Source organism: Terrapene carolina, unplaced genomic scaffold (genome assembly GCF_002925995.2).
Source record: "Terrapene carolina triunguis isolate 2854851 unplaced genomic scaffold, T_m_triunguis-2.0 Scaffold33911, whole genome shotgun sequence".
Lineage (NCBI taxonomy): Eukaryota > Metazoa > Chordata > Testudines > Emydidae > Terrapene > Terrapene triunguis.
The window spans coordinates 5,202,438-5,221,886 of record NW_020698262.1 but is presented as its reverse complement, the minus strand read 5'-3'; the positions used below and the strand labels follow the sequence as shown (position 1 = coordinate 5,221,886).

General features: G+C 40.0%; 1 protein-coding gene across 2 annotated transcripts in view; it reads left to right on the top strand.

The window, feature by feature from the left end:
- The first annotated feature begins 5,091 nt into the window (after window positions 1-5,091).
- Window positions 5,092-19,449, top strand: part of LOC113409637 (transcription factor Maf) — a 238,511-nt gene continuing 224,153 nt past the window's right edge. Inside the window, exons 1-3 of one of the 2 annotated variants that reach the window (XM_026663780.1) lie at window positions 5,092-5,698; window positions 6,579-8,031; window positions 18,872-18,941. In XM_026663780.1, the coding sequence (XP_026519565.1) occupies window positions 7,016-8,031; window positions 18,872-18,905 (1,050 nt within the window). In that variant the 5' untranslated portion in view covers window positions 5,092-5,698; window positions 6,579-7,015 and the 3' untranslated portion in view covers window positions 18,906-18,941. Of the gene's footprint in view, window positions 5,699-5,846; window positions 8,032-18,871; window positions 18,942-19,449 lie in introns of those variants that run through there. The other variant, XM_029914249.1, reaches the window with a different exon arrangement.

Sequence of the window (19,449 nt, the reverse complement as noted above, 5' to 3'; positions counted from 1 at the left end):
TATATATATATATATATATATATATATAAAAAAATACAGTGTTCACATTTATTAGATTGTTGAGACATTTCAAATATCCTTTGCCAGACACAAGTCCTTCATTTCCCACCTTTGAACTAATATTATCTTTGTCTCTGTAGAATTTTGAAATGAACTTAGTGCATGAGTTTTCACTGGATTTTGTATTTATCACTTTCAGCTGATTCCAGTGTAAATACCACCCTATATAGTTTCATATAATGCTTCGAGTTATAAATGATAAATTCCACTACATAGCGGGATAAAAATCTTTGTTTCAAGTATTTATTTCTTTTAGATGGATATTTCCATCATAAATATCTTTATTGATTTTTAAACGGAGACAAAACTGTACATAAAATGAGCAAGCTATGAACAATCAACATAAAACGTTGTACAGACAGCTACCCATTGCAATCTTATGTAGTTTCAGCTGCATGTTTGTGTTTTCCTTCCCTTTAGATGAGAAATTATTCCCATATCCCATGAAATTGTTTAGATTTGTCAATAATCTAGGAATATTTCTAATACAGAACCAGGAACATTGTAAGCATGCCGGAAAAGTACTGTGACTGGTATGAGAGTGATCACGTAAACAATTCTGGCTCACAATACATGGCACATACTTACATGGTCAGGTACAGCATTGGTGCTCCATCTCTTTGCCTAGAGAGTATTATGCACCTTGGGAGAATAAACTAGAAGCATCTGTTAATACTTCACAATTTCTAGTGCTCAAGGAATAAGACTATCTGGGATGGGAGATAAGGGGGGAAAGGAATAGCACTACACAAAACAAATGAAAATGTATTTTTAGCCTGACTTTGCTAAATAAAAAATAGCTTGTAATGAAAACTTAAAAAAATTTAAAATAAACAGAGCTTGTGAATTAAGGGCCTACACAGATTGGCCAAATAAGAAACTTTATGAGAAAAGAAAACAAATCTTATTTGTTTTACGCAGCTTTAAATGATCTTCCAAGGTGCAAGAATGGTGTAGTCAGCATCATGAATACAACATTGGAATGAGAGGAGAGCAGGATTCATTAATGCAGAATTCCACATAAAATCTACTAGGAACTGATGGAGAGAAGGAATACAGGATGTTCAGCAGCAAGTGAAGTCCAAGTTGATGCTCAGAGTGAGTTTAAAAGGAAGATTTTTCTCAGACCAGGTTCAGAGATGTGAGGGGCAGAAAACTGTAGTCACAGAAATGGATTGTACAGTGCTTGAGCAAAAGAGAGGCAAAAGTAGAATGCTTTGCTGTTCCACATTTACAAACAGACTCATTTGAATCATCCCATGAGCCCATGCTTCTGTGTCCAAACAAAACATACATGCACATTACTGCACAATATCAAGCAGGGTGATAAAAACCTGAATATGGGAGCGATCCTGCTGTAATTAAGATCAATGGGAGTTTCGCCTCAGACTTCAGTGGGAACGGACCTTTTTTTCCTTAAAGTGGGTCTGCTGATTCAGTTCGTTTTCTGAAACACCAACCCTTTGACATAAATAAATTGCACACATCAAGGGCCCAATCCTGTTTCCACTGAAATCAATGGAAGCTTTGCCATTGATTTCAATGGGATCAAGAGCCCAATCCTGCAATCAATAGGTGTGTTTTGCCTGAGTAAGGATGAATAAAGACTGTAGAACTAAACCTAAATTATACAAGCCCGTTTAAAGAAAAATGCAGAAAAGAAGCAGAGAAGATAAAAATGTGAATTTAGAGTGGTTTCCATTCAGTTGTTTGTTTCAGTTGGAGCTGGACTGGGTCCATTGGAGCTTTGCCCAAGTAAAGATTGCAGGATCAAAACACAATCATGTCATACATCTTGATTATACAGATCCATATAAAGATTAGTGGGGAGGAAAAAGGCAAAAAAGATGAGACTATGAACTGTCTGGTGACTTCTTTTCAGCGGCTGCTTCGAAAGCAGACCTTCAGTTACTAACTCCTTCTTAAAGATAAACAAAATTGTTGACTGTACAAATTGTCATACCTAAGTATTAATTGATTCTACTTTTTTGCTGTCTTCTCCCCACACATCTCACCCATTTCCCCAGCCCAGGATTATGTATTTCTTTAGAAGCACCAGCAAATCAGAATTTATTGTACATATGTTTGTGTTCCACTTAATAAAAAATATACCTATATTTTCAGATAAACTTTGTTAGTAATTCATGAGGTAAGTGACTATTTATGCTAATAAGGGAGAAATATATTCTAAAGCATAACGCATTACATAAATTTGAATGCAAAATGTTCAATTATGAAGTAAATACAGGTAATGCAAATAGTAAATTACATCTAATAAAATATATATAAAGAATGTGTCTTCAAAGAGAAGCTTTTACTTGCATCTGTGAGTTGTTTAAAGAGAAAAGAATTAATAAGTACTGAATTACTATGTTGATTATTTAGCTCATAATTCACCTATCTGTAATGACTCCTAGTAATCAGACTGTTTCATGTCCTCGAATATAAGGCAGGACTGTTTCCTCAGCAATTTTATCCCTATCAGATTATCTTGTCTGATTCTATTAATTCTCTCCCATAAATCTGCTAACAGTGATTTGTGATTTACTTACCCTGTTAACTGATCTGAAGACTGTTAAAAGGATTTATCTAGCACTGCACCTAAGAGCAGTTTATGGCTTATCATTCTGTTACTCTGAGGCAGTCTTTCTGAAATCAATTTGGTTGGTTTCATAGTTAAATTCAGCGGACACTGTTTAGTTCTGCACCATAAAATAAGATACTAGATAAACAAAAGGTGCAGTGACTGTACTTAATGTGTTGTCCTTGATATGTGTTTGTTTAAGTTTATAACAAATTACCCTTAAAGTCAATATAATTCATAATCTGCATGTTACCTTTTTTATAAACCTCTTTTATACATAAAAAATATATATATACACACACACACTTTTTTACTTAACTAGGAAAGCTCTTAATACACAGTTGAAGTTCCTGTACCAATGTAATCCAATTAATGTGTATTTTGATGTTTAATGTTTCACATTCGACTGCATGGTTTGTCCCCCAAAAAAAAAATCTTACAGAAAATATACATCAGTTTAGGAAAGCTTATGAACCTGGTCAATAACTAGTGAAAATAGGGTTCTAAATTACATTAGCAGAGGTTTCTAAAAGCAATAGATATCAAGAGCCTGTTAAAAGAACCATATAGTTCTTACTCTGCTTGGATTAGGACAGGATTGTAACAAACAGTGCTAGGAAAAGGGGGCAGTCTGAGAGAATTTGGCCTGCAATAATTGTGGAAAATGGAAGGCTGAATAGCTCTAATTGAAATGAAAGTGTGTGATTGTTATGAAAGAAACACTGTTAATAGAGGAGTGTAAATGTTTAGACACCCATTGTGAATAGCCAAATAATCAAGAAAAATACTACAAAAATGAGAATTATATGGTGTTGGGAGGGGGGTGTCGCTTTTGAAGGTTATCAAAAATTACTAATCTTTTTTCTCTGGTGTGCTGAACAATAGACATTTTGGCGTGGCAGTCATATGTAATAGTTAAACAAGGACAATATTGTACAACCAATAATTTTACTTGATGTTCTAGCAGGTCAGGGCTCCAGATTAATTTACAGCACTTGCTTATATTGGTATCAATTCAGAAAAAGTGCCTATTAGCACATACCATTTCATACTCTGCCTATAGTTTAGAGTTTACTCAGTAAAATTCCTAGTTTGCAAATGTAGCACATTAAATCCTCATGTCCAAACTATTTCATAGGTCTGACAATGTATTTCCTCAGGCATCTATAAAATGGGCCAGTGAAATACTACAATTGTAAATTCTGAAAAGCAATAACATTTTTCATTTTAAAATATTAACACATATTTTGTCTAATAGGGAAGAACGTGAAGTGATATACTGTACCACAATCATCTTGCTCAAGAAGAAAACCAAACATAGGGAATTGGATTATCCTTTGCAGATTTATGCTAGGAGCCAGTGACTTTTGTTGAGTACAACAATGTCAAAAACAGGAAAGCAAGCCCGAGTAGTTAAGTTGTATTAACTTTGCCACAAATAACAATCGATGCTGAACAGATGTCCATAGTTATTGTTCTGCTGTCAAAATAGTTACAGAAAATGTTTCTAGACTGAGTTATCTTTACAAATCTATGGTATGCTAAACTTCTTTTAAGTGTCAGTGGCAATATAAACTGTATGACTTTCAGATGCTAATATTGGAGCTGATAATCATAATGGCATAATCATGAGATGTTATCTACTGTAAACCTACTACCTATGTCCTACTTCCCAGGTGGAGATTCTTTGGCTTTTGAAAATGACAATTTCCACAACTGGTGGAAAAAAATATGGAGTAATATTCTTGGAATTGTTATAAATAGCGAATTATGAGAGGCAGGAGAGTGAGAACGCAGGGGAAGAAGAAAGGTTCTGAAGTGCAATGTTCAATAAGCTGGTTTAATATATGACTAAGTGTCAGAAGTCAGGTTTCTGAGACTTACTTCTCAGATAAACAACTTTATAGCACTGCACTTAATCTTACTTACTACAGACAACTCATTTATCACTGAATTACAAGTAACTTTAATTCTATTGGTACTGCCATAAAGTCAGTTGAAAATCAAGGCTAGCAATTTTAAAGATTTCTTTTTTGTCTTACTTCAGGATACCACAAAAGGACCCTGTGCAGAAACATTACCAGCATAGCCCCTTGTCTCTTCCCCCTTTGTTAAACTGCGAAGCCAGCTCTTTAGACCGGGTGACTTGGTTGCCTTTATTGCAGTAGCCTAGGGAACGGCCTGATTGGCAGGCACGAGAAATCCACCGCTGTAAAAGTTAATGGGCTACATAAACTTTTCTGCACTTACACTACAAGAAAGCTGGTTGATCAACAAAACTGGACATGGATCAAGATTAAACTGACCTTTGCCGAAAGGTGGCGCTGTCGAGGTTTAAACCAAGCACATCCACCGTGGTTTTCACTCTTCCTTCCCAATTTGCTTTCCGTTTTTACAACAAAAAAAATTAAAATAAAATAAATATAATTAGCTCTAAATGTATTAAATTAATTAAACAGATCAACAGTCTAAAGGGGCGCGGCTGGGGATCTGCATGCAATAGCTGCGTTTATAGATAGAGACAGATCTTTCCTAGCCCCTCCAATCCAAATCTCTTCTCCCAAACTTGCCCCCTCTTTAGAATCTGAGCCTACACTGGAGTTTAGTTTGATTTGTTCGCACAAGGTCAAACAGCAATCGATTCGGGGGCGGGGGGTCGTTATCAGCACTAAAGTGGGGACAGGAGCCCCTGGTCGGGTGGCAAGCCGCTTTGCTGAACGTGTAACCCCTGGGTGATGTAGGATAGATGTGGGAGGGCTGAATGTCACGATCAAGTACAAAGTTATTCACTTTAACGTGAGCGTGCAAGTGGCCCGAACCCCGGCTAGGCGGGGATCAGATGATACTTTGCGCGTGCACGAGACAGGAGGCAAAGGCCACGGTGTGGCCGAAGTCTGCAGGAGGGATCTCTCGGCTTTGCTGAGCTCCTCCACTGAGTTAACTCTTCCTAGCCTTTGTGCTGCTGCTGCTGCTGGCTCTGCTGTTAGTTTAGCAGCCCTGCTGGGGGGACGGGACCAGAGTTTCATTTGCTCCCTTCATCAACATGCCCCGAAAGTAAGTTTCTCTATGATGGACCCAGTGTCTGTCTCTTTAGTCCAATATCTCAAAAGGTGCCTGCCCCCTCGACAGCACATCCTTAACTTTACACTTACCTTCGCTCCCCATTTCCAGACTCCCCTCCCAAACCCACCCCGGCCTTTTAGCAAAAGTCCCTGCGTTTCTTGGTAGACTCTTTCCCCACAGCAAGAGACGGGCCTCCTACCCCTTCCGCCCGAGGATGGTTTAGGTAGGATCAGTTGTTTTATTAAACAAAAAACAAAAACGTGCACTATCAGAAACAAGTTACCTAACAAAGCTGTCACATATAAATGCTTAAGCATGGCATGCAGAGAAAGAGAAAACTGCAAGAGTTTTAAGGAGGCTACGTTTATGCTTTCCTTTTAAAAACAGTGCAAAAAAAGAAAGAAAAGGGAACAAAGCACTGAATTTCCTGAATTCCCTAATATTTTCTCTCTTAACTCAGGTGATAAACATTAAGCCCATGTGAAAACGAGTGCAAGGATATGGTCAAGAAAGAGTTAAAAGTGTAGCCCCAGCTGACAGTCAGCTGATTGGCCCCTGATTGACAGCTTCGAAAAGTTTCCTTGTTTCTATACTATTATGCTAATGAGGGCTGAGATTGAAGCAACCCATTGGTCCAGACTTGGAGTCAATTTCCCATTTGAAAGCTGACGTCAGGACTGCTATAAAACTCAGCAATGCTTTTAAACTCTACTGCTGGATGAGACCTTTAAAATGTTTTTCATCTTCTTGCTGTAGCTTTGGGGTTCCGTTTTTTCTTTCTTTTTTTTTTTAAAGAAAAAAATATTATTTTGGTTATCGCGCCGACTTAATTTCTTCTGTTTGTTTTTTTTTGTTTTAATTTATCCTTCAGTCTTTTCCCCCGCCTCCTCTTCCCCGATGAACCTCTTCTCGGTTTGCACTTTGCATGAAAAAGACCAGAGGAAAGACATGATGAAGTGTTAAAAAATAATCATAAAGCCACCTTTGCAGCAACAACAACAACTAACAATTCCAGCTGCAGTTTGCCAAGCTGCAACAGAGAGGAAACAACCTTTATGCAAAAGGCGAATAGAAAGAGCAACCCGCTCTGATGCATCATCAATACTATAGGCTCTGCAAAGGATAATAAAGAGAGAGAGAGAGAGAAACAGTCGGTGCAAATTGGAGCGAAGGTTGCAAGGGGCTAGTGGAGAGAGAGAAGGAAAATAGATATTGCAAATAATCAAGCTGGCTCACCCGGTGGCAACTCAGAGCAGTCCCCTCGCTCCGGGTGCGCACCCTTTCTGGAGGACTGTCAGCAGCAAAAGGATGGCATCAGAACTGGCAATGAGCAACTCCGACCTGCCCACCAGTCCCCTGGCCATGGAATATGTTAATGACTTCGATCTGATGAAGTTTGAAGTGAAAAAGGAGCCGGTGGAGACCGACCGCATTATCAGCCAGTGCGGCCGCTTGATCGCTGGGGGATCGCTCTCTTCCACCCCGATGAGCACGCCCTGCAGCTCGGTGCCCCCTTCCCCGAGCTTCTCGGCGCCCAGCCCGGGCTCTGGCACGGACCAGAAGACCCACCTGGAAGATTATTACTGGATGACCGGCTACCCGCAGCAGCTCAACCCAGAGGCGCTGGGATTCAGCCCCGAAGACGCGGTGGAAGCGCTGATCAATAGCAGCCACCACCAGCTCCAGAGCAGCTTCGATGGCTATGCTAGAGGGCAGCAACTGGCCGGCACGGGGGGCTCCGTGCCCGGGGAAGAGATGGGCTCTGCCGCCGCCGTGGTCTCCGCAGTGATCGCTGCAGCCGCGGCTCAGAACGGGGCGCCCCACTACCACCACCACCACCACCCGGCCGGGCACCACCACCACCAGCAGCCGGGCAGCGTGCAGTCCAGCAGCAGTAGCAGCAGCAGCAGCAGCACCGGGGGAGGAGGTGGCGGAGGGGGTCTGCACCACCAGCACCACAGCAGCAGCCTGCATTTCGACGACCGCTTCTCGGATGAGCAGCTGGTGACCATGTCGGTGAGGGAGCTGAACAGGCAGCTCCGAGGGGTGAGCAAGGAAGAGGTGATCCGGCTGAAACAGAAGAGGAGGACCCTCAAAAACAGAGGCTATGCCCAGTCCTGTCGCTTCAAGAGGGTCCAGCAAAGGCACGTCCTGGAGTCAGAGAAGAACCAGCTGCTGCAGCAAGTAGAGCACCTAAAGCAAGAGATCTCCAGGCTGGTCCGGGAGAGGGACGCCTACAAGGAAAAATATGAGAAGCTGGTCAGCAATGGCTTCAGAGAAAACGGATCCAGCAGCGACAACCCTTCCTCTCCAGAGTTTTTCATGTGAGTTCCAACAGCCTTGCCACCTTAAATAAAGTTCTCCATGTGAGTTGTTGTTGGGGGCTTGCTAGATCAACAACCAAGCTTGCCACCTTATATTTTTTTAAACTCGAAACAATTAAAAACAAACAAACAAAAAAACAACAACAAAAAAGTTGTTTTTTTAAGGTGGGGCTGGCTCATTGTTGGCCAACCTAAAGTTCTACATGAGTTTCTTTTCTGTTTTATTTTTGTGGGGGCTTGCAATGTGTGTTTTTTTTTTAAACATTATAAGATCCAACTTGCCACCAACTCAGTTCTTCATATGAAGTTTGTTCTTCTTTGAAACCTGCCATCCACATTATATTTTTTTAAGTTCATGAGGTTTTTTTTTTCTTTTGACCTTGCTTTTTTCAAAAAAGTAAAAGGGTTTTTTTTTTTTAATCTTAAATTTTTAAAAAAAAATTTAACTTTACAAAAAAAAAAAAAATAATAAAAAATAAAAAAAACCAAAAAACATACAAAAAATACAAAAACAATGTGAATTTTTTAGACTCCAGCTTGCTGAGTTCCATCAGTTTTTAGCGTTGTTGTGCTAAACTAGAGATATACCTAGATCAACCTGCCAAAATCAAGCCTGCATCAGCCTTCGGTGTGTTCATGTGAGTTTTGGCCTTAATCTGCCAAACATGAGACTTTTAGTCTGCCATTAGATCCCATACTCATCTCATGCATTATGCTTGCTATTTTGTCTTAGCAACAATGGACTATGAAAAAGAGACATTATATTAATAAAACACCCTGCATGCTGGACATGTATGGTATAATTATTTTTTTTCTTTTGCTTGGAAATGGACTTTTGGAGACTATTATGGCATGGCATTCATCCTTTTGTTTTATTGCCTCATCACTTTTTTGAGTTGAAAGCAAAAAAGTGCAACCTTTGATCTTCCTCCTCTTCCTCCCCATTAAAGTTTGCGTCTGCTCTAAAACTGCTTTGAGTTACTCAAAACTTCAGACTTCCTTTTAAATGCACTGAAGCATTCCCTGTTCTAAAAAATGCCAGAATGGATTCTGATAACCTAATGTGGCAAAAAAAAAAAAAAGAAAAGAAAAAGAAACTTTGGAAAGATGTTTTTCTTTTTAAAAAAATCGCTTCCCAATTTGGGGACTTTAAAACCATGCTGTTGCCTAAAGCAGTCTAAAATTTATCTTTACGTGATCTGCCCCAAGTTTATTTCCTTTTTTTCTTTTGCATCTGGTCATTGTCAAATGTGAATGCTCTGGGTTCCTAGTATATAATTTAATTCTAGTTTTTATCATCTGTACGCCCAGTTAAAATGTATGCTACAGATAAAGGAATGTTATAGATAAATTTGAAAGAGTTAGGTCTGTTTAGATGTAGATTTAAATACAAAAAGATTGATGCACTAAATTGTTTACTGTTGTGATGTAAAGGGGGGTAGAATTTGCAATGGGACTGTTTTTTAAGAGTAGCTTATGCAGCATGTGCTTGCAACTTAAATATAAGTTGGGTATATGTAGTTCTTGCTATACCACTAACTGTATTTGAAAACCAAAGTATTAAAAGGGGGAGGCACCCCTGTTTATATCTATAGGGGTATTTTACATTCAAAATGTATTTTTTTTTTCAAAATTGAAGTATTTGGGACTGAATTGCACTAAGATATAACCTGCAAGCATATAAAAAAAAAAGACAAACCTGTTTAGAACGCTAATACAGTTTATGCAGTTATAAAGATGGCATTACTGCACAGTTTTAAGATGATGCAGATTTTTTTACAGTTGTATTGTGGTGCAGAACTGGATTTTCTGTAACTTCAAAAATTCCACAGTTTTAAAGGCAATAACCAGTAAATTTTATTTTCAGGGACTGATATCCTGTCTTTTAAAAAAAATGGAAAGTAAATCTTACCACAATAAATATAAAAAAATCTTGTCAGTTACTTTTTCTTTTACATATTTTGCTGTGCAAAATTGTTTTATATCTTGAGTTACTAACCACGTGTGATGTTCTTATGTGCTTTTCTTTCATTTTCAACTTTATGGTTATATCAAAAGAGAGAATAATCTACAATAATAAACTGCATTTTTTTGATTCTGTACTCAGTTTTTTAGTGTGTAGTTTAAAAAGTTAAACAACTATGAAAGCAGTATCTAAGCCTAATACATTGCAAGGAAGTGATGCTGATACAAGAGTTGAACCCACTGATAAAAAGGAGAAGAGAAGTTAGTGATCAGTTATATGTAAAGTGGAAAATTATCACCCACTAGAAATTAGTTATATGTCAGGCAGGTGAAAAACGTGATCTTTCAGGTACTTGGTATAATTTCTCAGTTTTGTAATGACTTAGAGAGCCTTAGTTGCTATGAGTCATATCGTGCCATCAATTTCAAGCCATTGATCTCAAAGGGAAGTTCTGCTGAAAAACCTGATAACACGATATGGTCCTATATTTTGATTGTTTTATGATGGAGTAGAGTGAAAGGGAAGACTTAACATCCTCTTATCATCTGATCCAAGCAGAACAGTTTGTATGTAGTAAGAGATGACACCGCGTCAGGTTTTTCTTGTCACATATTCATTTAATGTTAGAGATAAAGAGTTTTGGACATTTGGCGGATACCCCATTCTAACCTCCCTCCCCTCCCTTTTCCACATCAGGGTTTTCTTGTCAGCCACAGGCCTTAGAAGGTTCACAGTGAATTTAGGAGGGAAAAATAAAAAATCGAAGGACTTTCAAGTTATTTGTCCTAAACAAACACTCAAAAAGATTAATTTGCTAAAAAATGTTAAGGTCCAAAGGTGTGCTCTTTACTATAGTTCTGCATGCCAAAGGACATTTTCAGCTTTGAATATCTCCTAAAACAATTGACCCAATTATTTTACAGTTACTTTCCCTAGCAGCTCCCAAATAAGTAGAGAGGTTTTCATAGCGTTTTCTCCAGTATTTGAATAGGATTAACTTTGTAGTTCATTTGAAAAACTTAGGCCTCTCTGAAGAATGTTACAGCTTCACTTGAATTTAGCTTTATCTCAGGCTCATAAAAACCAACACTATTTATAAATTTCTTCTAAATTATAAAATAACCCCCAGTATATGGAGAGAGTGGAATTTAAAACATCACAGCAAACTGCACCAGAATTCTGTTCTTGGGGGTGGGGGTTGAAACAGCTGTTTCTCAGAGAAACTGCTCCAGGTTGGGTCTTGCACTGTTTACCCAGGCAGAGTTCTCACTGATTTCAGGTCAGGACTGAAGGATCGGACCCCTAAGTCATGCTCTGCTCAGGAAGGCCGAGTTTCCCTTAAAACACAACAGGTTGTGTCAACAGTCTCATCGAGGGGGGAGTTCAAGCATTGATTTCTGACTGAATCAGCTCCCATTAAAGTCAATGGCAAATAAATAAATCTGTGACTTCAGTGGTAGCAGAATGGGTCCTTTCAATGGGAAACTTTTATGGAGCTTTGGAACTGGTCCCTGGTGTTAACCAATTCTGTTCTATATTCGCCCCTCCTCCTGAACACGAAGTCAATGGAGTGCCCTTTGGCATTTGACCTTCTGTTACACCACAATTTGAGTAATGGTTCAAGCTCCATATTCTGGTTAATTGGAGCTTCATATTCTAGTTAATATGTAATCTGAGGGTAAACTGGCTGCCATTGGCTGATTAGAAAATTATCTGCTCTCGTAAAGATAGCAACTTTTTCTCCTTCTTGAAATGTTTAAACCTCTATTAGTGCCCACATTTTTCATAGCGGTCACTTAGGGACTGAATTATTCCAAAAACATTCACAAGTATTGATATTTTCAGTAAACTGATAAGCACCTTACATTTAAAATTACCTTTTAAACTAATACACTGCAGCTAGTTTCTTAGGCACAGATGCAGAGCCCCTCTTATGTGCAATCAATTTGTGGCACAACATTAACCCTGTTAATACAATAGATCTTATAGTTTAGTAACATGAAAAGGTGTAAGCAGTTACTAGGTTTACAGTAGTATTTTGAGTCCAAGAAGAGGTGATAGAGCAAATGAAACATTGCTCTTTCTGGGTTTTGCTTGGTTGGTTTTAGTACACCCACAGTATAGGTAAAGGTTTTATGAACTGAGCTAAGAAAAGCCTTCCAAGAAATAGATTGTCAGAGGGAAAAACACTCCAACAGAGAAAAGGCTGGTCCTTTTCCTAGCCCATGAACCTAACATATCAGTCTTTACTTCAGACTTAAAATGCATTGTCTTCCTTAGGCTGTATTTTAATCTCTGTCTGAAATACTGTTACATTGCAACTAAAGAAAAAAAAACCCACTACAAGCAAGTTTTAATAACCACTAAAGCAAACCATCTATTGGGGTTCTGTATGAATTTAAGGGGAGATCACACCTTTCCAGCAGAACTGCTTGCTGAGAACTAATTGGAACAGATCTGCTCTGAATAACCTATATTCATTAATCACCCCTTGCTTGGAGCATTCTGGCTTGTATCCTGCTAAGCCTCTCACTAAACTCAGTGCTAAAATTCCCATTGATTTGAATGGGGAGCAGGAGTCTGTACCCTTTACTGACTTCTCACTCATGTAAATCTCTTACTGAAGTCAGTGGAAGCTTTGCCTGAGTAAGGAGATATGTCAAAGGAGATAGTTAGTTCTTACTCTCCACATCGTTAACAGTGTCCCATTTCTGCCATCGCCCTATGGTTCTTTCTCATTTATTACCTACATTGCAAAGAATGTTCATTAAGATGTGCACAAAAGAGGCGACCCTTTGCTCAGTTTGAAATATGGTTCCGTGTGATACAAACCCCCCGCCCAACTCTTAAGCTTTTTCTAAAATGTAGCATAACCCCCTTCCCAACATCAAGGATTCGGCTTAGTGGAGGGAAATATTTCTGTGTTTGTACTACAGTATTTTCCCTGCCTCCGCACACATGAGCACATCTGAAAAAGGGAAAATATTCCTAGCCACCTGAGTGTATTTTTTCTTTAATAACTCTCTGCAATTGCAACTGTGCTGTTTGCTCATTTTGTTCAGCAACAATAAAAATGTGGCTTTACTTATTAGAAAGGCTACTTCCCTTTTTTATTTACCCCACAATAAAAGCTCTTCTTTTAAAAAGCTTTTTCTTTGGGACTAACTTTGGCACAGCTGCTCCATTTCCCTGTATTCCCCGCGCCCCGCAGTATGTAAGAAGTTCTTGATCAAGAATCATTCATAATTTTTAATACCAATTTCTCTGACATAATATCAGACACAGAGTACTGCTGCTTCCTGGATTTAGGGAGGAAATGATGCATATATCAGAATTATCTGCTCAGATGCCAGAACCACATTGGTGTCATTTCAGCATGTGCAGCTTTGAAAGGAAATCCTCTGTATTTATTACTAAGATCATCATCAGAACTAAATGGACTCACTGTTTCTGACACCTGTTCAGATGTTTGGATTTAAAAATGCCACATACAAAAATACTTTTTTTCAGTAGTGAAGGTTTTAAATAAACATTTTCTCCTTTAAAATCACTAATGTCATGTTGGCAGTAGATACCATAAAACATGGAGATTCCAGTTGTTGCTGTGGCAAATGTAATATATTTTGCATGCTTAACACATCTTTACATACACTCAGGTTATCTGTATCCACATAGTATCTATTTTAAGTGCACATCTTGTTATAAATAGCACAAGCTAGTACAACAGGATGCAAAAAGGTGGGAGGTTGTTTAAAGAACTATTTTTTTTTAGAGAAACAGTTGTGCATTCATACACTACAGTTTTAGCACTTTCTAATGAATTTAGCAGGCTCAGTGGATGCAAATCAATAGATTTTAATGCTGTACACTCCACAGCATCTGTTACCGTAGGACAGTCAGTATAGACTGGAATTGGTGGTGGAGGAGGACCAAAAATAAAGCTTACCACTCTTTGGGGAGTGAGTGCACTCAGATTTGTGAACTCAAGACCAGGGCAATGCAAAATATTCCAAGATGAAAGCGATCGATGCGAGCGCTAAGTAACACACGGGGGTAGATGCGTGTGTTGATACTTGGCTAATCAGTTAAACTCCTGCTCTCTTAGTCACCATCACCTTGATCTGAATCTATAATTTGGCAGTGTGCTTGAGGGCAGCTTGTTATCGCTGATTACTCACCAAAATTGAGAGTTTCCAGCGTGCTGTGCCCACATTTCTGGTCCTCAACTCTAAAACGGTGCAATTTCTTACACTGCAGTGAAATACTTTAGGCCTGCAATTTTAGCAGTGAGTTATACTGATGAAGATTGCGCTGCCTGCATATGCGCTTGATTTTAAGTACTGTATACTTCGACGTGTTTTCCTTTTAAATACATACCCACCAAACATCTTGCATGGAAGGAATGGAAGACAGAGCAGAAGTTTGCTAGAAGTCTCGTTTTCACAGGCATAGAGCAAGAGACAAATCAAGCAGTGTCTAAAGTTTCCAGCGGGGTGAGAGGATGAAGTGTCACTGATGCCCTCTCAATTGTTAATTTATAAAGAAGTACAGCCCCGAAAAGTGTTCTCAGCAGCTTTTCCCCTTTAAAACAAAATGTTAATGGCTGTGGATGGAGGCGTAACGGGGCTCAACACCCCCATTTCAATGTGTGATCTGGCCAACAGTTACCCTCCCTCTCCGCCTGCGTTTTCAGTGTAAAACAAGCGTCCTTGAAGCCTCCGTGGTGTCAGGCAGACCAGCAATACACATTCATTTCCCAGGCTTGAGTTCGCCAGAATTTGGATCTACAGTCACACCCTAGCCAGCTGCAGAATGGCAAAGATTTTTGTTCCCTTTTGGCTTCTTACATCCAGGCTTGGATTATTTAAAATAAAGAAAGGGAACCCCCCCCCCAAACAAAAATAATTAACTCCCCCTCCCCAAGAAAATCTCTACCACTTAAATAACCCCTCCCCAAATTTCTCCCGAATAAACTCTTTGCTTCCAACGTCTATTGGGCGTTCCTGAATGCAACCATCTGCCTGCGGGTTGATGTGTATCAATAGTTTTGTTATGACTCGGAATGTTTCTGGAAATGAAATACCTGATCTGAATCCGATTAAATAGCATCCTGTTGACATGAACCCACAAATCCCAAACACTGTCCCAAGTACGGCTGAGGTTGCAATGTGGGGGTACTGAAGCAAAGGGCAGGGCCATTATAACCCGAGTGGTCTCAGACGTAGTTTTTAAGTGTATGTCTCCTGTTTCGGTCCTTTCCCCTCCACTTTATTATGTAAATGTAAACCCGTGTGGAGAGGTCGGATGTGTAAATGTGTTCCGGTCTGGGTCTCCGTTTCCGATCCGGATAGCAGGAGAGGTCATTCCCTCGGGACGCTGGGCTGAGGGAGGAAACAGCATTTGTGTATTTCCCCCAGGCACTGTCAGGGCTCAGGCCCGTCAGAAACGTGACCATTAAGGGCCCGATCCTGCTCCCACTGAACTCAAATGGGGGGAGTTCCCACGGACGGCGTCTGCCAGCCCCCGCTGTGCCCTGCCCAAAGGGCGCAGACCCGCGCGCCTCGCTCCGCCGAGGGCAGCCTGTGTCCCCTCCCAGGAACACGGACCCTCCGCGGCGCGGCGCTGGGACCAGCCCAGCCCCGGCTGCCGGGCCGAGCCGCTCCGCAGCCTCTAGCCCTGCCCTGGGGCAGGCGCGCTGCGGGGAGCAGGTGGCCCCGCGCAGGGGCAAGGGCCCGGGGTCTGGCCGCTAGCTCCGACCCTCCCCGAGCGCCTGAGGGACGGGGCGAGAGCGGCTGCGGTTCCCGGCACGTGTTCGCCCCTGTAAGCCGCTTAGAGCCGGAGCGGCGGGGAAGCGGCTCCATTCTGCCGGGGCTTTGCCCAGAACTTTGTGGGGACGATCCCGGGCCAAGCCGGGGGTGTTAGCGCGAAGTGCCCCCCTAGGAGGCAAATGGGCAGGGGGGAGCCAAGAGGCTGCCTGCAAAGGAGGCGCCCCAGACCAGAAGCGCTGGGGCAGGGACACCCCACGGCCACCATGAGCCGGGGGGGCGCAGGGGCTGGTACCTCTCAGCGCTGCCCCATGAATAGGGGGTTCTGTGTCTGGGCGTTCACCCAGGCAGGGGTTTGTGCCAGCAAACAGGCCAGGCGGATCACACCTCCCAACCACTGCCAAGGGGGCTCTCGGGCGGCCCAGCCTGGCTGTGTTACACCCTGGGGAGGGCGGGGGCTGCACTGCAGCGGGAGGGAGGGAGGCCGCTGCTTTTGTGTGTTGTCTAAATTCAATTCCTGAAGGATCCATCCATCCGTCCAAACCTTAGCGCCGGTGTGTCATGCAGGCGGCCTTCCGCTGACTGATCATCCCTTAGGTACGTTCCTGGAGCCAGCTGGGCTGTTCTTTTATTTGGATTCGGCCCCTTTTTCCTTTTCTGTCTGATAACCTGGGCTCACTTAAACTTGATCCAAAGCCCGTTGAAGTCAATGGGAGTCTTTCAATTAGGTTTGGGATCAGAGCCTTGGTGGCTGGAGGAGAAGTGGGTGGGGGAGGTTTAGGCTGCATGCTTTGTAAATCATTTGCAGTTGGGAGAAGAGCAGTTTTCCAAATCCAGCTGAATTTCTCCCTCTCGGAGATAGAGTTTAATGCCCCATTTTAACACAGGCTGATTATCCTACCTGGAGCCAGAACCTTCCCTTTCACTGATTTTTAAAAATAGAAATTTACAAGATCTTGGGAACTAACTTTAAAAAGTGGGTTTTGTGTGTGGATATCAGTTCCTAAAGTTGTGATGTTCTCTAAAAAGAGTCCCAGCTTTCTCAAACATTTGAGGCCCTTGCAATGAAACATTGGCAGTGATGAAAGGTAAGTAACACAAACAAAAAAGATCCAGTTCCTTTCCTTCCCCTCACCCCCAAACTGCTTCCTAATTCACTGATGAAAGTACTGTAATACATAAGAATCCAGGCCAGAGTGCAATACATTTCTGTTTTGCAATGTAGGATGAACAGACTTCACTTTTGATAAGAGATCTACTGCAGAGTCACTTTGGAGACAGGAATAATATAAGATTAAATCTGCTTAAAATTGTATATTCATGCCACACCAGATTCAGTCTCTAAACTGAGCACAGTCTTTCAGCAGCCTTTATTGTAAAATCCTTTTTAACACACCGCATTATAGAGGAGCAAATTTATTAAATGATAACTCTCATGTACCAACTTTGTCAAATTAAAAGAAGAAGAAAAAGAAGTGTTATCAGCCGTGTTAAATTAATAAATCTGCTTAGCCTCTCCAGGCTGTTTTAGTGCTGCATTTCTTGGAATCTCTTTTTATTAATACCTGATCTTCAAATAAACCTGTTAAATGATTCCATGCACTGTGCCTGTGAGAGGCATGTCCACTCTGTTTCAGTTCTCCTTTGAATTGATTGAACTATTGTGGTTCTAGATAAGGGATAGCCTCATCAAAGACTAAAGATAATAGAGCAGGCTGACCACAACACTTTTTTGGATGGTCTTCAGGTGTGAGAATTGAATACCTATTCCTCCCAACTAAATGCATTAATAACAGGATGGATTCATCAGTTGGCATGGGAGCAGAGGTCATCTTGAGGAAAATTACACCAAAGGTCTAAAAAAGTCATCTGCTTTAAGAGATCCTGGCCAGGATACCAAATATTACATATAAGGCGACACTGTCCCTTTTCTCCAAAAATAACGGACAGGATCAACAAGATTGTTAGGGAGGCAAAGGAGCTGTCTTGAAAAGGAGCTGGCTTGCTTTGCTATGAACATGTATGTGGGCATTTATATATGTATACGTGCATGATTTGATTGAAACATTTCTGAATAAACATGATCTAATGTAAAATTTCCCACTACACGGAAACATTGTTTTAAGTGGCATGCTTGAAAATATTTAAATACGCCACTCTATTCAGTTTGATGTTGAAAGTGATCTTTACATTGTGGAATAATAATTTAGTTGGCACAAATTGTCCAGTTGATTTTTTTTTTAAAGCTGTAGAGCTGTTTTGCAATCAAAATGCCAAATAAACCCATAGATAGTCTTGCTTTTTTTTTTTCAATCTTAAATCAGGTATGCAATTTTTTCTTGCTATGTTCATGTCATGATATGACCATACATTGATGTAGCTGCAGCTATACTTCCTGCAGAATACTTGCTGTATATATGTATACATAGTGTATATATAGTCCAATGGAGAAAGTTAGATTTAACAAACATAACAAAATATCCATATTTAAAGAGCATAGATTGACTCACTGGTTTATCTCACTTATTGTACAAAGATTCATTGTAACTGTGTTGAATCTTTTAAAATTAGATTTTAAATATATTTTGACAGTCTGAACTTGTATAGTGTGAGTAACCGTAGGGAGAAATGACAGCTCTGGTTTTGTTATTAAACTGCTGTCTGGAAAATAATGAACTATATACAGAAATTGGTAATTATTTTGCCAGTTACATTAGCACAGCTAATAATAATAAAGATTTTTATTTAAGAAAACTATAGGAAAACTAAATGCTTTCACCTATTGTAGTTTGATATTCACTGTCAAGACAAAAATTGTATTTTTGTTTTACTAAGATAATTGTGCTGTCACTAAGATCCTCCTGTTATTAATGTGACTAAAGGCCAGGCATGCTATTTAAAAATTGTTTCATTTTAAACAGTGTTCTATTAAGTTCATCAGCGCTAGAATACTGTTAATAAATAATACAGAAGACTCTCTGAAATTAAATTAGCATCCAATCAGAACAGTTCCGCTCTGTACAATATCAGTAAAAGTGACATATTTTACAGTGTTTTAAAATTCTTTATTAATTATGTTTTGTTTATTTTAATATATTTACTAAATTAGGTACCCAAGAGAATCTTCTACATCGGTGATGTGAAAATGCCTGTTGCCTGAAGTAAAAAAAAAAAAAAAGGTACATTTTGATTTTCATTTGCATACTTGAGTAAGAGGGTTTTTTTCCTTTGTTTTATTTGTTAATATGAAACTTACTTAATAACCCATGGAAGTTAGATCGGGCTCATATTCAGGTGTGTAAAAGTGACATGGGCAATGTGAATGTTTTCTATTTTTGTTTACTAAGCATGTCTCCTACGTAGTATAATTTATATTTTATTCCTTGCAAACATCTTATTTTTTTGTCTTCAAATGCTGGCATTCAGAAACTAGCTATGGAGGTTAAGTATGAGACTACATAAGATCTGTCTCAAATTTTGATGAAAATGATAGATCTCTGTATTGTTTTATGTACATGCCCAGAATTTTCAATTGAATGAGAAGCATAATGCTGTCTTCCTCTCCCAAATCACATCCATTCAGTCTATCACATTTATAGAATATACAATATTAATGAAAATGAGAAGATCAAACTTTTATACACACACACACACACACACACACACACACACACACACACACACACA